Genomic DNA, 17,583 nt, shown 5'->3' with positions numbered 1-17,583 from the left:
TGAGCTTCTTGCAAAGCTCTAGAACATCGGCCTTGGGGGAGCTCCCTCATGCATGCCAGTAACTCGCACATGAAGCATGCGAGTCCTCCTTTTGTCTTCCTCCAATGTCTCGTTGATAATCTCCGAAGAGGGTGTAGACATGTGCTTCTTCTTCACCTCTATCCACTCCTTAGTGGCCTCTTGCTTGACCACTTCAGCCCACCCCTTGGTGAGCTCATCCTTTGTAGCTTGAATGTGTGATTCCATGTCCTTCGTTATCTCCTCCTTGACCTCCATAATATTGGAGATCTCACCGTCCTCCTTCATCTGGGCATTGCATTCGGCAAGCTCTTCTTTGAGCTTCATGATTTCCTCTCGGTAAATTTCCTTGAGCTCCTCCATCTCCCAGGCTTGGTGTTCTTCTTGTAAGAGAAGAATGTCCCGCATGTATTTCAACCCTTCCTTGGATGCGGTGCCGAGTGGGTGCTTGTCAGTGGAGGCGGCGAGGGGTTTTTCCATCTTCTCGATTACTCCATTGAGGGAGGCGTACAACCCCTCCCATTTGGTGGATCTTGTCATCTTAGGTGTATTGGGCATGGAGGAAAAGGGGAGAAAAGGAGAAGGGCTTGGAGGATTATAGGATAATGGATCTGCTGGTTTATCATGGATGTCTTTTCTATCATACGGCCGGAGCACAACACGCAAGACCATACAATGTCTTTTCTATCATACAGCCGGAACACAATGCGCAAGACCATACAATGTTTAAAAGGTCAACACCAAAACTTCAATTTTTGCAAAGAATACAAGTACCAAGACAAAAAACTGTGAACCAAAGATGCAGTTGACACATTGCCATTCATTGAAAAGACAAGAGCTTGATGATCACCTGCATGTTCTTGACAAGCACTTCTCTTCTAGCATATTGAAACGAAAACTGCAAGGAAGGACTTCGCGAGCCAATGTCAATCCACTCCCCAACTCCTCCAGCAGTGATTGAAGGTTGTGGCCCGCAAGTGCCAGGTAGCAAGCACACTAAAGGTATAGCATACAAACAACATGGCAAAGCATCCTCCTCAACAAATAAGAAATTTCTTGATAACACGAGAAACTTGAGAGGACGACTCAAGCAGCGCTTTAATGTAAAAATGCTCTTCACGTCATAAACTTGACATATCTAACCACCTTAAGTATACCAGAGTACAGTACAATTGCCATTATGAGAAAACTTACCAGCACTATACAAAGCCCAGCAACTTCACATGAATAACCCGTAAGGCCCTTCCAAATTCTGTAGAGGAGAGCTGGTTTTGGGGGCGCTACAGAGAACTTTTGTGTGCATACTGAGCATCTGTTATGATGTCAGATTACTAAAACCTTTTGATAGAGCATCAAAAAAGGTACTAATTCATAATAATTTGTATTAAATAACTTGATAGAATCAAGAATAGGACCACCCTTTTTCAGAACCCAAGAGGTAATCATAATACAAAGCCTTGCAAAAAATGTGAAGCAAAAGCATGAGATTAAAGACAGGCTTACATGAGTGCTGGACTATAATTGGCACTAGGCCTTCTACTTCCCATTACTGCGCTTTGCCACTTCCTCAAGCATTTGAAATGCACGAATGCTTGTGTCCCTGGGAGGTCATATAAGGCACCACATAACATGATAACTCTCGTATGTCTTTCATTTAAAAAGAAAAACCTCTCAAATTTCAAAAAAACTATAACATCATGAAGTTAAGTGAGCAGGCCTTCAAGTACACATATAAGTGTGAAAATGCATTCTTCAGTCCAAGACTCTTGCATGTTGATGGTGAGCAGATCCTTAACTGCATCTATGGAATCACACTCAAAATTGGATTCAATATGTCATCCTCAACATAAGAAGAAACATTTGAAAATGTGAACTTCAGTTAGACCATTAAAACATTGTAAGAAGTGGCTTCGACACCTCAACAGCCTTGCTAGCATATCCCAAACGTCCAGGCACTAGGACTGCCACGTGTGCAAGCGCAGGGAGGGCCAGCTTTGCTGCCAGAGACTCCACCTCCCCCGCTGCCTTCCTCCACATGGCTTTCCTGGCATGTGGGGCTATTCAAGGCCTGTCACATGACACTAACCAACCACCAAATGTGTGCAAGAGATGCGGCCTCCAACTAGCATTGATGGGTAAGTCATGTACTGCCTTTATATGATTTGCACCAAGCCTCCGTGCTTTTAGCTACCTCGAAAAAATGCTATTAGACAAGTTTGTATATATATTTGTACACACACACATCTTCTTTTTTGTGAAAACCACTGTTTCATTATAAATGCAATGTACATTCATAACTGCCCCAACACGGAGCAACTACTACGGAAAACTAGAAACAATGATAAAACAGTTCCAACTGGGCCGTGGAAAGGTCTCCAAGAAAGTGGGCATCTTGGAGAGACTGGAGCAAGGAAAATCTGAAAAAGGCGAAGACATCCACCGAAGTGTGCCCAAACAACTAAATGTTGCAGGCATGGTATAAACTCCATAAGGGCCAATAACGGCACCATGAAAAAAAGAGAGCATAATCGGGGGTAGAGACCAAAAAGCCAAAAGTGCTTGCCAAAGGAAAGGCTGGGCATGGAGAAGAGTTGTCAAACGAGCCAGCAGTGGTAGGACAAGCCCATAGAAGATGCAGAACCATCTCGCACGGATGTACGCCGGGCAACCAGAAGGACACCCACTAGAAGGGCCAGACATCGCCACAGAACGACCCGCTGCTTGAGGGGAAGCTTACTTTTCCATATACGATGAAGACATGTTTTCCACCACCCAAGCAACCTATCCAAATGCCAGAAACGGTTTCCATGCTCCTGAATTCATGGTTGCGGAAGAAGAAGACGGTAGGCTTTTTTGGCAAACAGATCGGCAAAAGAGAAAGTGGAATAACCCTGATCAAACTTCGAATCAAGCAGTGGAAGAGGAGAAAACAAGCGAGGCACTAGCTGGAAAGGCGGTAGCAATTCAGCGATAGCATGCCATATAGGCCGGTGATGCATCCCCAAATGAAACCGTGTCCGGGCCTGTGGAAAAGAGTGTGCAGCCACTGCCATCCAGAGAAATGCCCAAGCGATGCAAAAAATAGGGCAACGACGAGAGCAAAGAAGGAAGGCAAGCAGGACTAGGCGCAGGCGCGAGCAGGGGGCAACGCACGGACAGAGCAAGGGTTGGCGAAACGGGGGGGGGGGGGGGGGGGTGCAGGCAGCAAAGCTAGGGTGGGGGGGCCGTCAGTGACACAGAGCTGGAGGGGGGAGCACAGCTCACGAAACTTCTTTCATCAACAAGACTGATTGATCCATACAACATAACAACTTGGGCAAGGGGTTTTCTACCCTTTCATGAAGGCAGCCTATGGCTGTAAACATATGTACTACCTTTTTGTACATTAGAATATTCTGAATACTCGGCTATCTCTCTCTTTCTTCTCTCTTCTACATGTGTTTTGCATTGGCATGTTCCAAGATGGTGTGTAGGGCTCAAAGAAGACTCCAAGAGCTTTTCCGCATGTAACAATCCGCATGGGACCGCAAAGGTCCATATGAATGAGCTCTAGAATACAAGAAGCCCGATGAGTAGCCTCGAGAGGAAAGGCATCTCGGTGTTGCTTGCCATGAAGACAAGCCACACAAGTGGAGTGGGAGGGTTTTAGTGGTGGAAGACCCTCGACCATCTGCTGAGAAGACAACAGCTTCTGCAAAGAAGTATAATTCAGATGCCCGTAGGCGAGCATGCCAAAAATCCATATCCACATGAGCTACCAAGGCATGATAGTTGTGAAGAAGTTGCAGTAGATGAGATTGGGACTCAATCAAAGAGCCTCCAAAGTCCTTCAACCGATAAAGACCACCTTCCTGGATACATGTGGCAACAATCTGTAAGGTGCTAGTGTCGATGATCTCGAGGATGAAATCGTCAAAGTAGACACCATATCCTTTCTCCACAAACCACAAAACTCAGAGGAGATTCTTGGGGAGCTTGGGAGCATGAAGCACAACCCGAATGGTAGACGGCTAGCCCAGGGAAGAGTTAATTCGCACATTACCAACCGAAGATGACTCCAAGTTGGAAGCATCATCAATGGACACCGTCGAAGAGCTAGGACAAATCTCATGAAGAATGGTCCTCTCAGGAGTCATGTGAGTAATTGTAGTACATCCACTATCAACCACCCAATCCATAAGACGTGAGGAGGAAGGAACAGGAGAGTCAGAGGGAAGCTCCTCAGTACCAATGAAGACAGTCTCCTTGGTGGAAGAGGATTTTTGAGCTTGGTTGGTGGATGAAGAGCTTGGTTTGATTGGAGGTTTTCTTAGCAAAACCGCCTTCTCTCTTCTTGCAAAAATCAGGCTAAATGTGACCTTTGAGACCACAATAATGACAAGTAAGCTCCTTGTGAGAGGGATTGTTGGCAGATTTGTGGTCACCTTTATTGCTTATGGAAACCTTAGACTGACATTTGCTTTTGCCCTCAGCCTGAAGAAGGGTCTTGGAAGTACCCTAGCTGGTCTTCTTTCTTATGGCCCTATCCTAAAGCATGCCAACAATGGTATGTAGATCACGAGTAGAAGGAAAAAGTATAGTATCACAAAAAGCAGAGAGTTTCGGGCAATTCGGCGAGAGGAGCCGATTGACAAAGTTCTCATCGGTGGCTTTGCTTCCCAAAGAGACCAACTGCTTCTGAATGGTTATGAACTCCGTAACAAAATCCATGATGTTAGCAGTATCGGCAATCCTCGCGTTGGAGAGCTGATTCTTCAAGGCTACCTTCTGAGTGTTAGAAATTGTGCATCTCAGTGTATTTGGGGAATACCTATTTATGGGTTTTATCCTATTTTTCTTCCTTTTTAGTTGGTCGTGGGCAATCGGCCAGCTCCCTTGCATCACTATAAAAGGGGCCCTCCCATGTTCACTTGTAATCCATCTAACCTATTCACAGGCACATGTTCTACACCATCTACTAGCTGATATTGCCATTGTAAAAGCCTCTTGCTACATAACATGATGTTCATTGTCTGATGTCTCTCTCTCTCCTTTGCTCTCCCTCTCTCCTATGTTTTGCTTCCACATTGTGCAACTTTATCATGGTATCAGTTGCTTAGGTGACTGGCACTTCAAGGCCGCTGCGGTGAGTTTCCTTACCGCAAGAAGTTCAGTGTTTTGCGAGCAGAAGAAGGCTTGCGTTTTTGCTACATATGCAGTAGAGGACCACGCTTTGTGCAAATTTCCAGGCGGCCGCGTTTTTCCTCACCACTTGGCTTCTGCGTTTTCCTCTGGCTGCTGCGTTTTCCTCCTGAAGGCTGCATTTTCACATTGGTGGCTGCGTTTCTATTCTAGGGTGCTGTGTTCAGCTTTGGTGGCTGCGTTTTTGTGGCAGTAGCTCTTCCTCCCCTATGCTATCTTCTCCATCATCCGTGTTGGCGCTGGTGCGTGGATTGCGTTTTCAGCCCTGGCCAGCAGTGAAGGTGTTTCTTCTCGTGTGCTTCAGCCTTGCCTTCGCTTGAGAGGGGGCTGCCCATCCTGTGCTTTCGCGGTGTTGGCATTTGGAGCAGATCCCTGGTGGTGGTCCTCTTCTTCGTGTGTAGAGCGCCACAGACTTGTGGCATCTTCAGCCTGCCTCTTCTTCGATGGATCTACCTCCTTTGCAGGTGTTTTCCGGCAAGTTTTTGTAAACCGGCCTCGGTCTTCAGACAAAACCAAAGGGCGATGCAAAACAAACACTCGCTCACAAAACACTTCAACACCTTCGAAGACCTAGAAAAGGAAAACAAACAGGGGGTGCTAGAGTGCTCCTACAAACAGTACACGAACACCGATAGGCCCCAAAACGCAGTGGCACCCCTTGCGGTATTTCTTTAATTGATTATAAGAGCTTTGATTACAATAAGGCTGGAAACTCAACCGTCACAGTAGAACTCCTGAAGCCTGCAAAGACCCTGCATCATGGCTTCATGTCCACTCGGCATCCACAAACAAGTCCAGTCATTGTTCACATCAAAAGACTCTTTTACATTGAGTCCTGCATACAGAAGCTTTCTCCCATGATCAAGGCTGCCACAACCATACATAGCCTCTCACCCTATGAGAGGCATCACACCCTGACACGTGCTCTTGCATACAACAAAGACTCCAAACTGTTTCCCAAAAGAGAACTTGCATCACGGCATAGCATACTATACAGTCGACACACCTGTACCAACCCTCTCTGCCTTCCAAGGGTACTACCATCTCAGCCATGGATTCGCCGACCCCTATCCAATCAGCAACAAGGCTGTACAAAACATGTGTCAATCCCTATATTCACTACTTGCATGTGACCTATCTCCTAGAGAAACCAAAAACATGTTTCCTCGAGAAACCTACGACCTGTTTCCACATGAAACCCTTAGGCCTGTTTCCCCTTGAAACCTTTGTTCTATTTCCACACAGCACCATTCAAAGACCGTGCCAACAACAGCATACATCCAGTGACCTATTTCCTCATGAAACATCTGGAAACATAGATATGCCCACAATTGCAGGTCCCTCTGTTCCTTTCAAGCAGGAAGAAAACAATATGCTCCATGAACATGCACCCATGCAAGCTTGCATCACTTCCATGCCAAGAAACACATCTAAATGACCCTGTACTTGCAGCCAACCAAAACAGCCCATAAACAGTCTCAAAGCAGCCCCACGCTTCCTTCCAAGAGAGAGTGAAAAGTCCACACGACTGTGCCAAAAAGAAGAGAGAGAGAGAGAGAGAGAGAGAGAACAGTGCTGTCGTGCTGCATCTCCTGCTGCCCCTGCAGTCCCACGCTGCCTTCCACGCAAGAGGGAGGGGGAAGGAGCAGTCCAGACTTCCGGCTTACCAAGGGAGAACCCACGTGCTGCAGCTCGACTACTAGCGAGATGGAAGAGAGAGAGCCTTCTATTCAGCCCTGTGCACTGCCTGCTCGCCCCCTTCCAAAAGAGAGAGAAAGTGCCTTATCTTGGCTGCAGCTGCCCACAAAGAGAGAGAGAGAGAGAGAGAGAGAGAGAGAGGGAAAGACCTGCAGTCCTGCGCCTTCCCTCCTGCAGCCGTCTGCAGCTCACCAATAGCCAAGAGATCCCAAGAGAACATGTGCAGACCCTGTGCGCCTGCAGTCCAGTCCTCCATGTGCCAAGCGAAAGAGGGAGGGAGAGAGAGAGAGAGAGAGAGAGAGAGAGAGAGAGAGAGCATGTCCCGCAGCTCCAACCCGTCATCCCCTCCAAGAGAAAAATGCACACACGTCAAGCTTTCAGCCCTGCCCACCAGGAATAACACCTCCATGCTACAGCCCGACTTATCCCTTAAAAACGGTCTCCCCCAAATATAACGTAGCCCCTCCAAGAAAAGGCCACGATCTTCAAAAGAAGGATATTCTTTTCTTTTTATGGGTTTAAATCCTTTGTCCCCTCTAACCTTTGTCCCCATGGGCTATGAGAAGGGACTTTACTCATTTGGCCCCCAAACTGGTGCCATTCACACCATCCACCATGTCCCCGTGCACCTTGCATACTGTCAAGAGAAAAACACAGGGTCGTGACAGTTTTGGCGGGGTATAAATCACAGGCATGTATGGCATGAAGTAAGTTCTATATTGCAAGATTTTCAACGGGTGCTTCCACTTGAGGACGTGGAAAGATTAATAGACTGGAAATTTGATAGGAAACTTCCAAGTTCATTTCCTTTCTCTTTCCATCACCTCACGGCGGCAACTAGAACTTATAAAATTTTGCCCCCCTCCACCTTCGATATACAAACACATGCAAACCAATTGTGGCACATAAACAAACCTCCTCGCTAGTGGAAGGCCTCTTTGACTACAGTTTGGAAGAGCAAACTGCCTCTCAAACGACTTTTCTTGTGGAGATGCATTGTGGGTGCATTCTCGATTGACACCTTCTTAGCTAAGAGAAACATTGCACCTGTCTCTTGCAACAGGGGTTCTCATTGCCAAGAGACAGTTATTCATTTGTTATGGGGATGCCCCTCTTCTTGTGCTCTCCTAGCATAGTCACAAGGGACGGGGGACAATAACGGGGGATGGGGACGGGGGATGGCCGTATGTAGGGAACGGGGACGGGTAGGAACGGCACTTAAAAATTACTTTGTCGGCGCCACCCACTCGCCTATATGGGCAAAGCTTGCATGCCCATGGCCATGCACCGCCTCCATGAGGGGATGGGGTGTGATTGACCTCATCCCCCGTCCATCACGTCGTCCTTCTACGGGAAGTTGGAACTTGAAGTGCCACAGCCACATGAGGAGGATGCCATGGATCATGGATGCCCATTGCCTCCTTGTCACTTGATAGCTTGAGAGAGAGAGAGAGAGAGAGAGAGAGTGAGTGAGTGAGGCTTGAGCCTTGAAAGTTGAGGGAGAACTTGATTGTGAGGGTGGGCAGTGAGCGGGTGTGGTGGTGGTTGTGGTGTGTGTGTGTGTGAGAAGCTTGAGAGTGTTGGGGTAAAGGCATAATGCCCACCCTTATAGTGTGTACAAGCCCATAAGTTATAGTACATAGTACACTTAGTACTTTTAATGTATTAAGTGCACTATGTGTACTAGTGCAATATACATGTGTGATAGGGGAGTCACACACTCATCTTGATGAGTTGACTTATCCCCACAACTCTCTCTCTCTCTCCCTTGCTTCTCTGTGTATGTCTCCCACATGAATCTCTAACCCTAATTCTTCTTCTCCCATTCAACTGGTATCAGAGCAATTAAGCACATTTGATGTATTTGTGCAATTAAGCATTCATACATGCTGTATGATGTGAGAAATCGCATATTCGGGCAAAATTGCAGCAAATTGCAGTGCAAATCAAGGGGCTTTTGTGCCGATTGGATTGATTTGCATGCAGGCACTCGCAGTTGATGCTTTGGGCAATGTGTTGATGCCTGACAAGCACTCAATGTGCCTGTAAATCAAGGGGCTTTCATGTATTGGATGTATATGTGGCCAGGGGGAAGCACTGTGAAGACTCTGGATGCCTTCATGTGCGTCAATGTACCATGTATGATCAGCAATTGATCTTAAATCAAGGGGCTTTTCAAGATCGTATGCTTGTTGAGCTTGGCAAAGCAACAGGCAAGACATTTATGCCTTGAATCCTCAGAAATCAGCTTGCAGTCAAGGGGCTTTTGCCCAATTTCTGTTCGGGACTGTTGTATGCAGTGTTCGGGACTGTAAAAGTCTGATTTTCACTCATTTGGACAGCCAGGAGAGCATTTATTGCTACTGTACCTGCTGGTACAGATTTGGCACAGCTTTGTGCAAGTTTTGGCATGGCTGTACACTGATTTGAGTGAGGAAAAGGTTCAATTTCAGCTGCTGTACTTGCCGGTACAGGTTTGGTACATCACAGGTGAGCACTTAGTACTGCTGTACAGTACTTTGGAAGGGCAACAGAGCACATTTAAGGTGCTGTCCTAAATCTGCAGCAACCAGATTTTGGTGATTTCATCACATAAAGTGGGAGAAAAGTTGCATTCTTGCTTCCGCAGTGGGAGATAAAGCTTGGGAGAACAACTGTGAGCACTTTGTGTGCTTTTGGTGCAGTGTTTGCACATTTTGCAGGGAGTCAGGCATTGACAGGTTGCATATTGCTATGGCAACCACAGGTGAGAGCTCTTCATTGCTTCACATCAAGAAGCTTGAAGGCTCACATAACTATGATATTTGGCAAACCCAGTGCTATAATGTGTTGCTCCAGAAGAAGCAGCACAAGCCTATCAAAGAAAGGGGAAGGAGCAAGTCCCGCTTCAAAAAGGACTTGGAATGCCATTATTGTGGCAAGAAGGGACACATTAAAAAGCAATGCTACAAATGGAAAAATGATCAAAAGGAAAAGGGAAAAGGCAAAGCAAAGACAAAGATGAAGCCAAAGATGTAAAGCCAAAGCGCAAAAGTGGAGTCAAGATTGAAGAAATCAATGTGTCACATGCAGGTGACAGTGAGGATGAGGTCCTATTTACGTCTTCACTTGATGCCCATTCACTTCTTACAGGTGGTCATGGTATGCACTCATGGATCATTGATTCAGGTGCCTCCTTTCATGTCACAGGTTGCAGAGACTTGTTTGTCAGGTATACTGCTGGCAATGAAGGAGTAGTTTATTTGGGTGATAACCATGCATGCAAGATTCTTGGCAGAGGTGATGTGAGGCTTGTGTTTTCAGATGGCTCACAGCTTATGCTCCAGGATGTCAGGCATGTGCCTGAGATCAAGAAGAATCTGCTTTCTACTGGACAGCTTGATGATGCTGATTATGTTACCACATTTGGTCGTGGAAAGTGGAAAATTAGTAAGGGCTCACTAGTTGTTGCCAGAGGCTCTAAGGTGGACACTCTTTACTTCATGCATGCAGGTGTTTGTCACCATGCTAATGTAAATGCAACCGAGCTGCCAGAAATCTCTATGTGGCATAGCCAGTTGGGACACATGAGTGTCAAAGGAATGGAGCAATTGTCTCGTTTGGGTTACTTGCCTTCTCTAAAGTTTTCAAGTTTTCAGTTTTGTGAGCATTGTATATATGGCAGGCAACTCCAGTGCCCCCACAAGAAAGCTCTTGGACAGAAAGATGCTCAGTTAGAGCTTGTGCATACAGATACATGTGAGATGCCTCAGCTTTCTTTGGGAGGGGCAAAATATTTTGTGTCATTTATTGATGATGCCACACGCAAGGTGTGGGTTTATCCTCTTCGCTTGAAGAGTGATACATTCTCAGTGTTTCAGAAGTTTGTTGCTCATGTTGAGAATCAAACTGGCAAAACACTGAAGGCTTTGCGTTCCGACAATGGTGGAGAGTATATGTCTAAACAGTTTCAGGACTTTTGTGATGCTAAAGGCATCAAGAGGGAGCTCTCTACTCCTTATGATCCTCCACAAAACGGGACAGCAGAGAGGATGAACAGGACCATTCAGGAGAAGGTCCGTTCTATGTTGTCACATGCTGCGTTACCTCATGGTTTTTGGGCTGAAGCTGTTATGACAGCCGTTCACCTTATAAACAGGTCACCTAACACGAGGCTTGGTGGGAAAGTGACAGAGGAAGTATGGACAGGGAAGCCTCCGTTATACAAGCACTTGAGAGTGTTTGGTTGCGTTGCGTACGTGCACATACGCAGGGAAATGCACACCAAACTTGATCCTAAGTCTCACAAATGCATATTCCTAGGATATGGTGACAGAGGTGAAATGGGGTATAGACTTTGGGATCCCGTGAATAGAAAGATTATACGCAGCAATGATGTCATTTTTGATGAAACATGCATGTATAAGGAGCCTGCAAGGCAACAGGAGCCTAGCAGAGTCATCTTTGATGATGATGGGTATCATGGACAACAACCAAGGGCTGTAAATCAGCCATGAAAACCAGCCCTTAAATGGTGCTGAAAATGGTCCAAATGGACAGCCAGAGATGGCAGAAGATATCCCTATGGATATACCATAGTTAGAGGAGATACCGGGCATGATTTTTCAGCCTTATGGCATGGAACAGGAGCCACCAATAGGTGATATGCAGGCTGGACAGCAACCTGCAAATGATGGTCATTGGGTACGGAGGTCCACAAGACCCTCCAGAGCCCCTGACAGGTTTGTTCCAGGGGTTGACTACTTGATGCTTACTGACTGTGGGGAGCCCTCATGTTATAAGGAGGCTTTACAGAGAGCAGACAAAGCTCTTTGGGAGCGTGCCATGAAGTCAGAGATGGATTCTCTGCACAAAAATGGAACATGGAAGTTGGTGCATTTGCCTACAGGCAAAAAGGTTTTGCCATGCAAGTGGGTATACAAGCTCAAAGTTGCACCAGATGCAAAGCCAAGATACAAAGCCAGGTTAGTGGCTAAGGGCTTCAAGCAGGAATATGGTGTGGACTTTGATGAGATCTTCTCTCCAGTGGTCAAAATGACCACACTTAGAGCTGTATTAGCTTTGGTTGCTCATGATGATCTGGACTTGATTCAGATGGATGTGAAGACTGCTTTTCTTCACGGTGATCTCCATGAGGAGATATATATGCAACAGCCAGAGGGTTATGCAGTAAGTGGAAAGGAGAAGCTTGTATGCAAGCTGAAAAAGAGTCTTTATGGGCTCAAACAAGCACCAAGGGAATGGTATCATAAATTTGATACATTCATGAAATCCCAGAAATTCAGGAGAAGTGACATAGATCATTGCTTATACACCAAGAAAGCTTTGGATGGCAGTCTATTGATCCTCATCTTGTATGTTGATGATATGTTGATTGCCGGGAAATCTCGTAAAGAGATGGATGCCTTGAAAAAGAGGCTGCATCAAACCTTTGATATGAAGGATTTGGGTGATGCAAATCACATTTTGGGTATGCGGTGGGGTAAAGGCATAATGCCCACCCTTATAGTGTGTACAAGCCCATAAGTTATAGTACATAGTACACTTAGTACTTTTAATGTACTAAGTGCACTATGTGTACTAGTGCAATATACATGTGTGATAGGGGAGTCACACACTCATCTTGATGAGTTGACTTATCCCCACAACTCTCTCTCTCCCTTGCTTCTCTGTGTATGTCTCCCACATGAATCTCTAACCCTGATTCTTCTTCTCCCATTCAGAGAGAGTGTGTGAGGAAGAGATTGTGTGAGTCTTGAGAGGCTAGAGCTTTCTTGTGTGAGAGCTTGAAACTTGAGACCTTGGCCCTTGAGGCTTGCCGCTTGAGAGAGAGTGAGAGTGTGTGTGTGTGAAGCTTAAGCTTGAAGTGTCAGAGGGAGTGTGTGTGTGTGTGTGTCTTCTTATAGGGAGGGAGGCAAGAGAGGGACCAAGGCCCAAAGCCTCAAAGGCTCAAGGCCTATGGGCCAAGGCTAAAGGCCCACGAAAAGCCCCCCCCAAACGGCCAGAAAAAAACGGTCAAAATGTGATCACTACCCAAACATTAACCTGGGGCGTTCCCATGCAGCCGTCCCCGGAATGCCGTCCCTTGTGAGGGACGTCCAACTAAGGACGTCCGTCTGTCCCCGCCCCAAAGTGTTCCCGGGAGGGCGTCCCCCCGTTCCAAGGGTCCGTCCCCTCCGTCCCCTGTGATTGTCTCCTAGACAAACTATCAGGGCACTCGAGATTGCGATTTCCCAACAAAAACTTTAGAAAATTCTTCTGGATGTTTGGCCACCTTTCTTCACCTTTGCCAGCTTACACAGTTTTCCTTTCCTGGACTAGATACTAGGCTTTGTGGACGATCTACCATGTACAGCTAATTTTTTGCCATGAGAAGATCATATGCTTTTCTTTTTTTAGGAGGTCTCTTTACCTTTCACTCTGAGATTCTTTTGACCTCGGAGATCTTTCCTCTCAACAACTCGAAGTGTTTTTCCACTATTTCTAATATCTGAGTAGTAGTTGTCCCACCTTGGGACATCTATGAAATTATGAATGCACATACAATCCTTAATGAAGGAGTGGTTTCACCACACCAAAAAAAAAAAAAAAAGGCATGTATGTATGTATGTATGTATGTATGTATATGTATATGTATATGTATGTACCTAGATGAATCCAGGAACATGCCCAAATTCACCTTTTAGGAATGTGCATGTTATATACTCATGGTAGTCAACCCACAAGACTATATAACTATCAACTCCATTATGCATAGTATGGACTAGATACTACAACATTCCCACTAACGTCATCAGTGCCCAATAGTGGGTGTAGAACTCTATATCAAGATATGCTCTCACACACTCACTCCACACACACACACACACACACACACACACAAGAGCATATATTCACACCAAGCCCTTCGTACTGAGTTTCTGTCAAACCTTCGGAGATGCAGGGCAGACTCAGCCATAATGAAGCTTAGCACTAAGGGAAATAGCAAATAGAAAGAATTAGTACAGCAAATAAGTAGTTGATAGGGCAAATGCACTGCTAAAGATAGAAAGAATAAGCACAATATCAACTGGCCACAACTCGGACGAAAACTTCACAATGTGAAATCTGCATGTCCGCTAATACGGCTGAATTATATACCTAGATGAATCGAAGAATTATATGTATATGTATATAGATAAACACACACACACACACTTTTTTTTTTTGTAATATCCAGTGCAGTATATTTATATGCTCATAACTTTACAAGATGGGAAGTCTCCGAAGCGGAGAGTATCCCAAATGTCAGAAACATAAAGAGAAAAGCTCTAAACAAGAAGCATCCATATCACCCTCATGGCAGGCATCATATAAGGATTGCCGCAGTGAGGCTCTGAAGGATTCATATGACTGGTGATTCTGCCGACCCAAGTATGCCAAATTATGCTCACTCCAAATTGTCCAAAGAGCCCAATATCTCACCCAAGAGAAAAATAGTGAGTATTGGGACAAGGGCCGCATATATCTGCCAAAAAGCCAAAAATGTTTCCCAAATCTACTAGGGAAACGGAGCCGAAGAAAATCTGAAATTCTCCTGAGGAGGATCCTAGAACAAGGGCAATGCCAAAGCAGATGAAGAACAGTCTCTGAGGGAGCCTGACATCTTAGACATGTGGAAGGTGCAATGTGACGTTTAGCAAGTATGACCCCCACTGACAATGTGCCTGTCAAACATCTCCAAAGAAAAAGTATTTGTTTCAATGGCATTTTACACTTCCACAAAATCCGGAGATTCTTCCGCCACCATGAGAGGGGCTTCCTTATATGCCACAGAGAATTAGCATGTTGATGAATCCATGGGGCAGGCTGAAGAAGCCTGTAGGCTTTGATGGAGGTTAAGGCAGGAAGGGGAATAGGATGAATGCATGTAGTAGATGGCTGCAATTGCCAATCCATAAGCCTGTCTGTATCAACCACCACGGGTGGAATAGGTAAAAAGGGATGCAATAAATCAGCAATTTTCTTCCATATCAACCTATGATGCATTCCCAATGCATAGGTAGCAGTGGCCCAGGGAAAGGATAAGACATATCCCCGATCATCTACCACATCATGTATGTACCTAATTCCCAATTTCACAAGATTGTATGCCCGAACAGGTTCCTGTAAAGCAAGTGGAGTGTCAAAGATGGCACTCCAATGAATACTTTCTTTCCTCATCGAGTTTGTCTCCAAGCAATTATCAGGAGCCCATTTGACCTTAGAGAGAACTTGTTTCCAGTCAAGTATGAGGGCAGTAGAGAAGGGACAACCAGGTATTCTCCCTACAAATCTCCCAATCACAACCTCCCAATGATCCGTAATCCAATGACCATAAGCACAAGTCCTCATGTTGACACACATGGATGCTAACATACAAGTCCATGGCTGCTGTGGACGGAAGAAAGTATGCAACATTGTAGCCTTCCTTGCAAGTACATGATATTTTATATTGAGGACATTAAGTCCACCATGCATCCTTGGGGAGCACACCATTTCCATCTTCATCAGTCTCAATGCTTTCACAGCAGTTTTTGTCTTCCATAATATCTCCATAGCTTGAGACATAAAAGCTGAAATATCCCTAGAGGACCAATGCAGCAAGGGCAAATAGACCTGGACATAGGACATCACAATGGATTGTACTATTCTGAGCCTGACATGAAGAGGCCAAGTAGAAATCTTCCAGTATTCCACTTTATGTTGAAGTCTCTGGAAAATCCATTTTAACTAATGCTTTCTGGTGATATGCCATCCTATGGGATATCCCAAATGCCTGACAATATCTCTGGAATGCACCACCTGACCCGGCCAAAAAATAGAATGCCAGTCACATTGTTTCAGGGGGAGTAATTTAGATTTGTCAAAATTGACATGCAATCCCGCTGCCAACCCATATAAAGAAAGAGTGGCCATAAGCATGCGAAGTTCCTGAGGAGAATTCTGTGGCATGAAGAAGGAATCATCAGCATATGCTTGTGCCAAAAAAGATGTAGCCCCTGGGATTTTGAGACCAGTCATCTGTCCTGTGTTTGTAAGATGATCAAGATACATCAAAAGAGGATGGGTCGCAATGGCATAGAAGAGAGCACTGAGAGGGCAGCCCTGTCTAACTGATCGACCCAATATCCATGACCGAGACAGATGGCGCCCAAGAATGCACTGAGCAGTAGAGCCAGAATAAAGCCAATAAACAGCATTTACCATCTTGGGACCAAAGCCCAACTTTGTCATGATCTGAGAGATGAAATCCCATTGAACGTTGTCAAATGCCTTAGCAATATCCACCTGCAGTATAAGCACATCTTGATGCGAATACTTAGCATATTCAATTGCGGTTAAGGCATTGGATATATTGTCATGGATTTGTCTTCGCGGCACAAAACCATACTGATGAGGATGAAGTCCTGCATGCAGTATCCCGTGAAGCCTATGTACAATCATTTTGGCAATAAGTTTGTAAAGTACAGGCATTAAAGTAATAGGCCTCCAATCTGATATATGATCACACAGATGTTTTTTGGGGACAAGCTTGACTATACCATGCTTCCAAGAGTGTGGTAACTGATTTTCTTGCCAAGCCACATTGATCATTTGCAAAAGGACCTCTTTCAAATCATCCCAAAAAGAAATATAAAATTCCACTGTAAGGCCATCCCAGCCAGGGGACTTGTATTTGCTGAGGTGGAACAACGCATTATCAAGTTCTGTGTCAGTAAAAGGCCTCTCCAAGGTAAGAGCATCATCCATTTCAACTATTCCAGAAACATATTGAAGAAATTCAGTCGTGGCATCAGTCACTTGATTTGATGGGGAACCAGGAGCAGAAAACAATTTCTGGAAATAATTGTGGCATTCGTCTTGGAGATCAGAGAAAGAGTGAGTCCAAGAGCCATCCAGTTTCCTAACCCTTAGACATGAATTTTTATTTCGAGTAGCATGCAAGCCCTGGAAAAAGGATTTTGAAGAGCAGCCTTTATCCATGAGGGGCTTCATTCTTGCCCTAATCCACCATTTGTGCAATTTCCTCTGATCATTAACAGTAAGTTTAAATTGTGCATGTAAAAGGGAATCCTTTTCTGAATCAGAGAGTGGCCTCGACTGAGAAAATTCAGTCAAAAGTTGTGCTGTCCTTTTTGCCCAGTTAACCTCATTCCTCCATTTTGTCATATGCCATTTGCCATACTCCCTAATGACATTCTGAATACGAGAGACGAAGCTGTCCCAAGCATAATTCATGTCCTCCTGGGCATGAACTGGCAAAGGATGAATGGCAAATCTGATCATTTGCTGAAAGTTGTGATGTTGGAAATAAGCCCGATTAACATGCAATAATCTACTGGAGAGAAATGGCAAATCATCCAGAGGCATGCCAAGCTGCAAATTCATCCACAATGGAGCATGATCTGACATGCCCAATGAGAAATCTATAAGGAGATGAGGGCTAAAATCTTCAAATTGTTGTGGATAAAACAAATACCATCTGTCAAGCCTTGCCCAGTACGTCGTAAGTGCATTATGATGAAAAGTATATCCAGGGACTGACCCTTGGAGAAGTACCCATAAATCTTCAGCCTGCACAGAAAGAAGCATGTCATCCCATTTGTGCCTTTCCAATGATAACGTATGAGATCGTGAAGTGGTATTATCTCTAGGCAGAGGGAA

General features: G+C 45.2%; 1 protein-coding gene across 1 annotated transcript in view; it reads right to left on the bottom strand.

Annotated features, from left to right (window-relative positions):
• LOC147626025 (uncharacterized) overlaps positions 1 to 17,583 on the bottom strand; it is a 72,414-nt gene that overhangs the window by 32,068 nt on the left and 22,763 nt on the right. Inside the window, exons 2-4 of the mRNA XM_086817594.1 lie at positions 1,522 to 1,618; positions 1,213 to 1,330; positions 869 to 1,014 (exon numbers count right to left, since the gene is read on the bottom strand). Coding sequence (XP_086673720.1) covers positions 869 to 1,014; positions 1,213 to 1,330; positions 1,522 to 1,618 — 361 coding nt within the window. The remainder of the gene's footprint in view (positions 1 to 868; positions 1,015 to 1,212; positions 1,331 to 1,521; positions 1,619 to 17,583) is intronic.

Source organism: Cibotium barometz, chromosome 23 (assembly GCF_041138505.1).
Source record: "Cibotium barometz isolate CiBa-2024 chromosome 23, ASM4113850v1, whole genome shotgun sequence".
NCBI lineage: Eukaryota > Viridiplantae > Streptophyta > Polypodiopsida > Cyatheales > Cibotiaceae > Cibotium > Cibotium barometz.
Note: the sequence above shows the minus strand (reverse complement) of the source record. Positions and strands in the feature narration are given on the sequence as shown.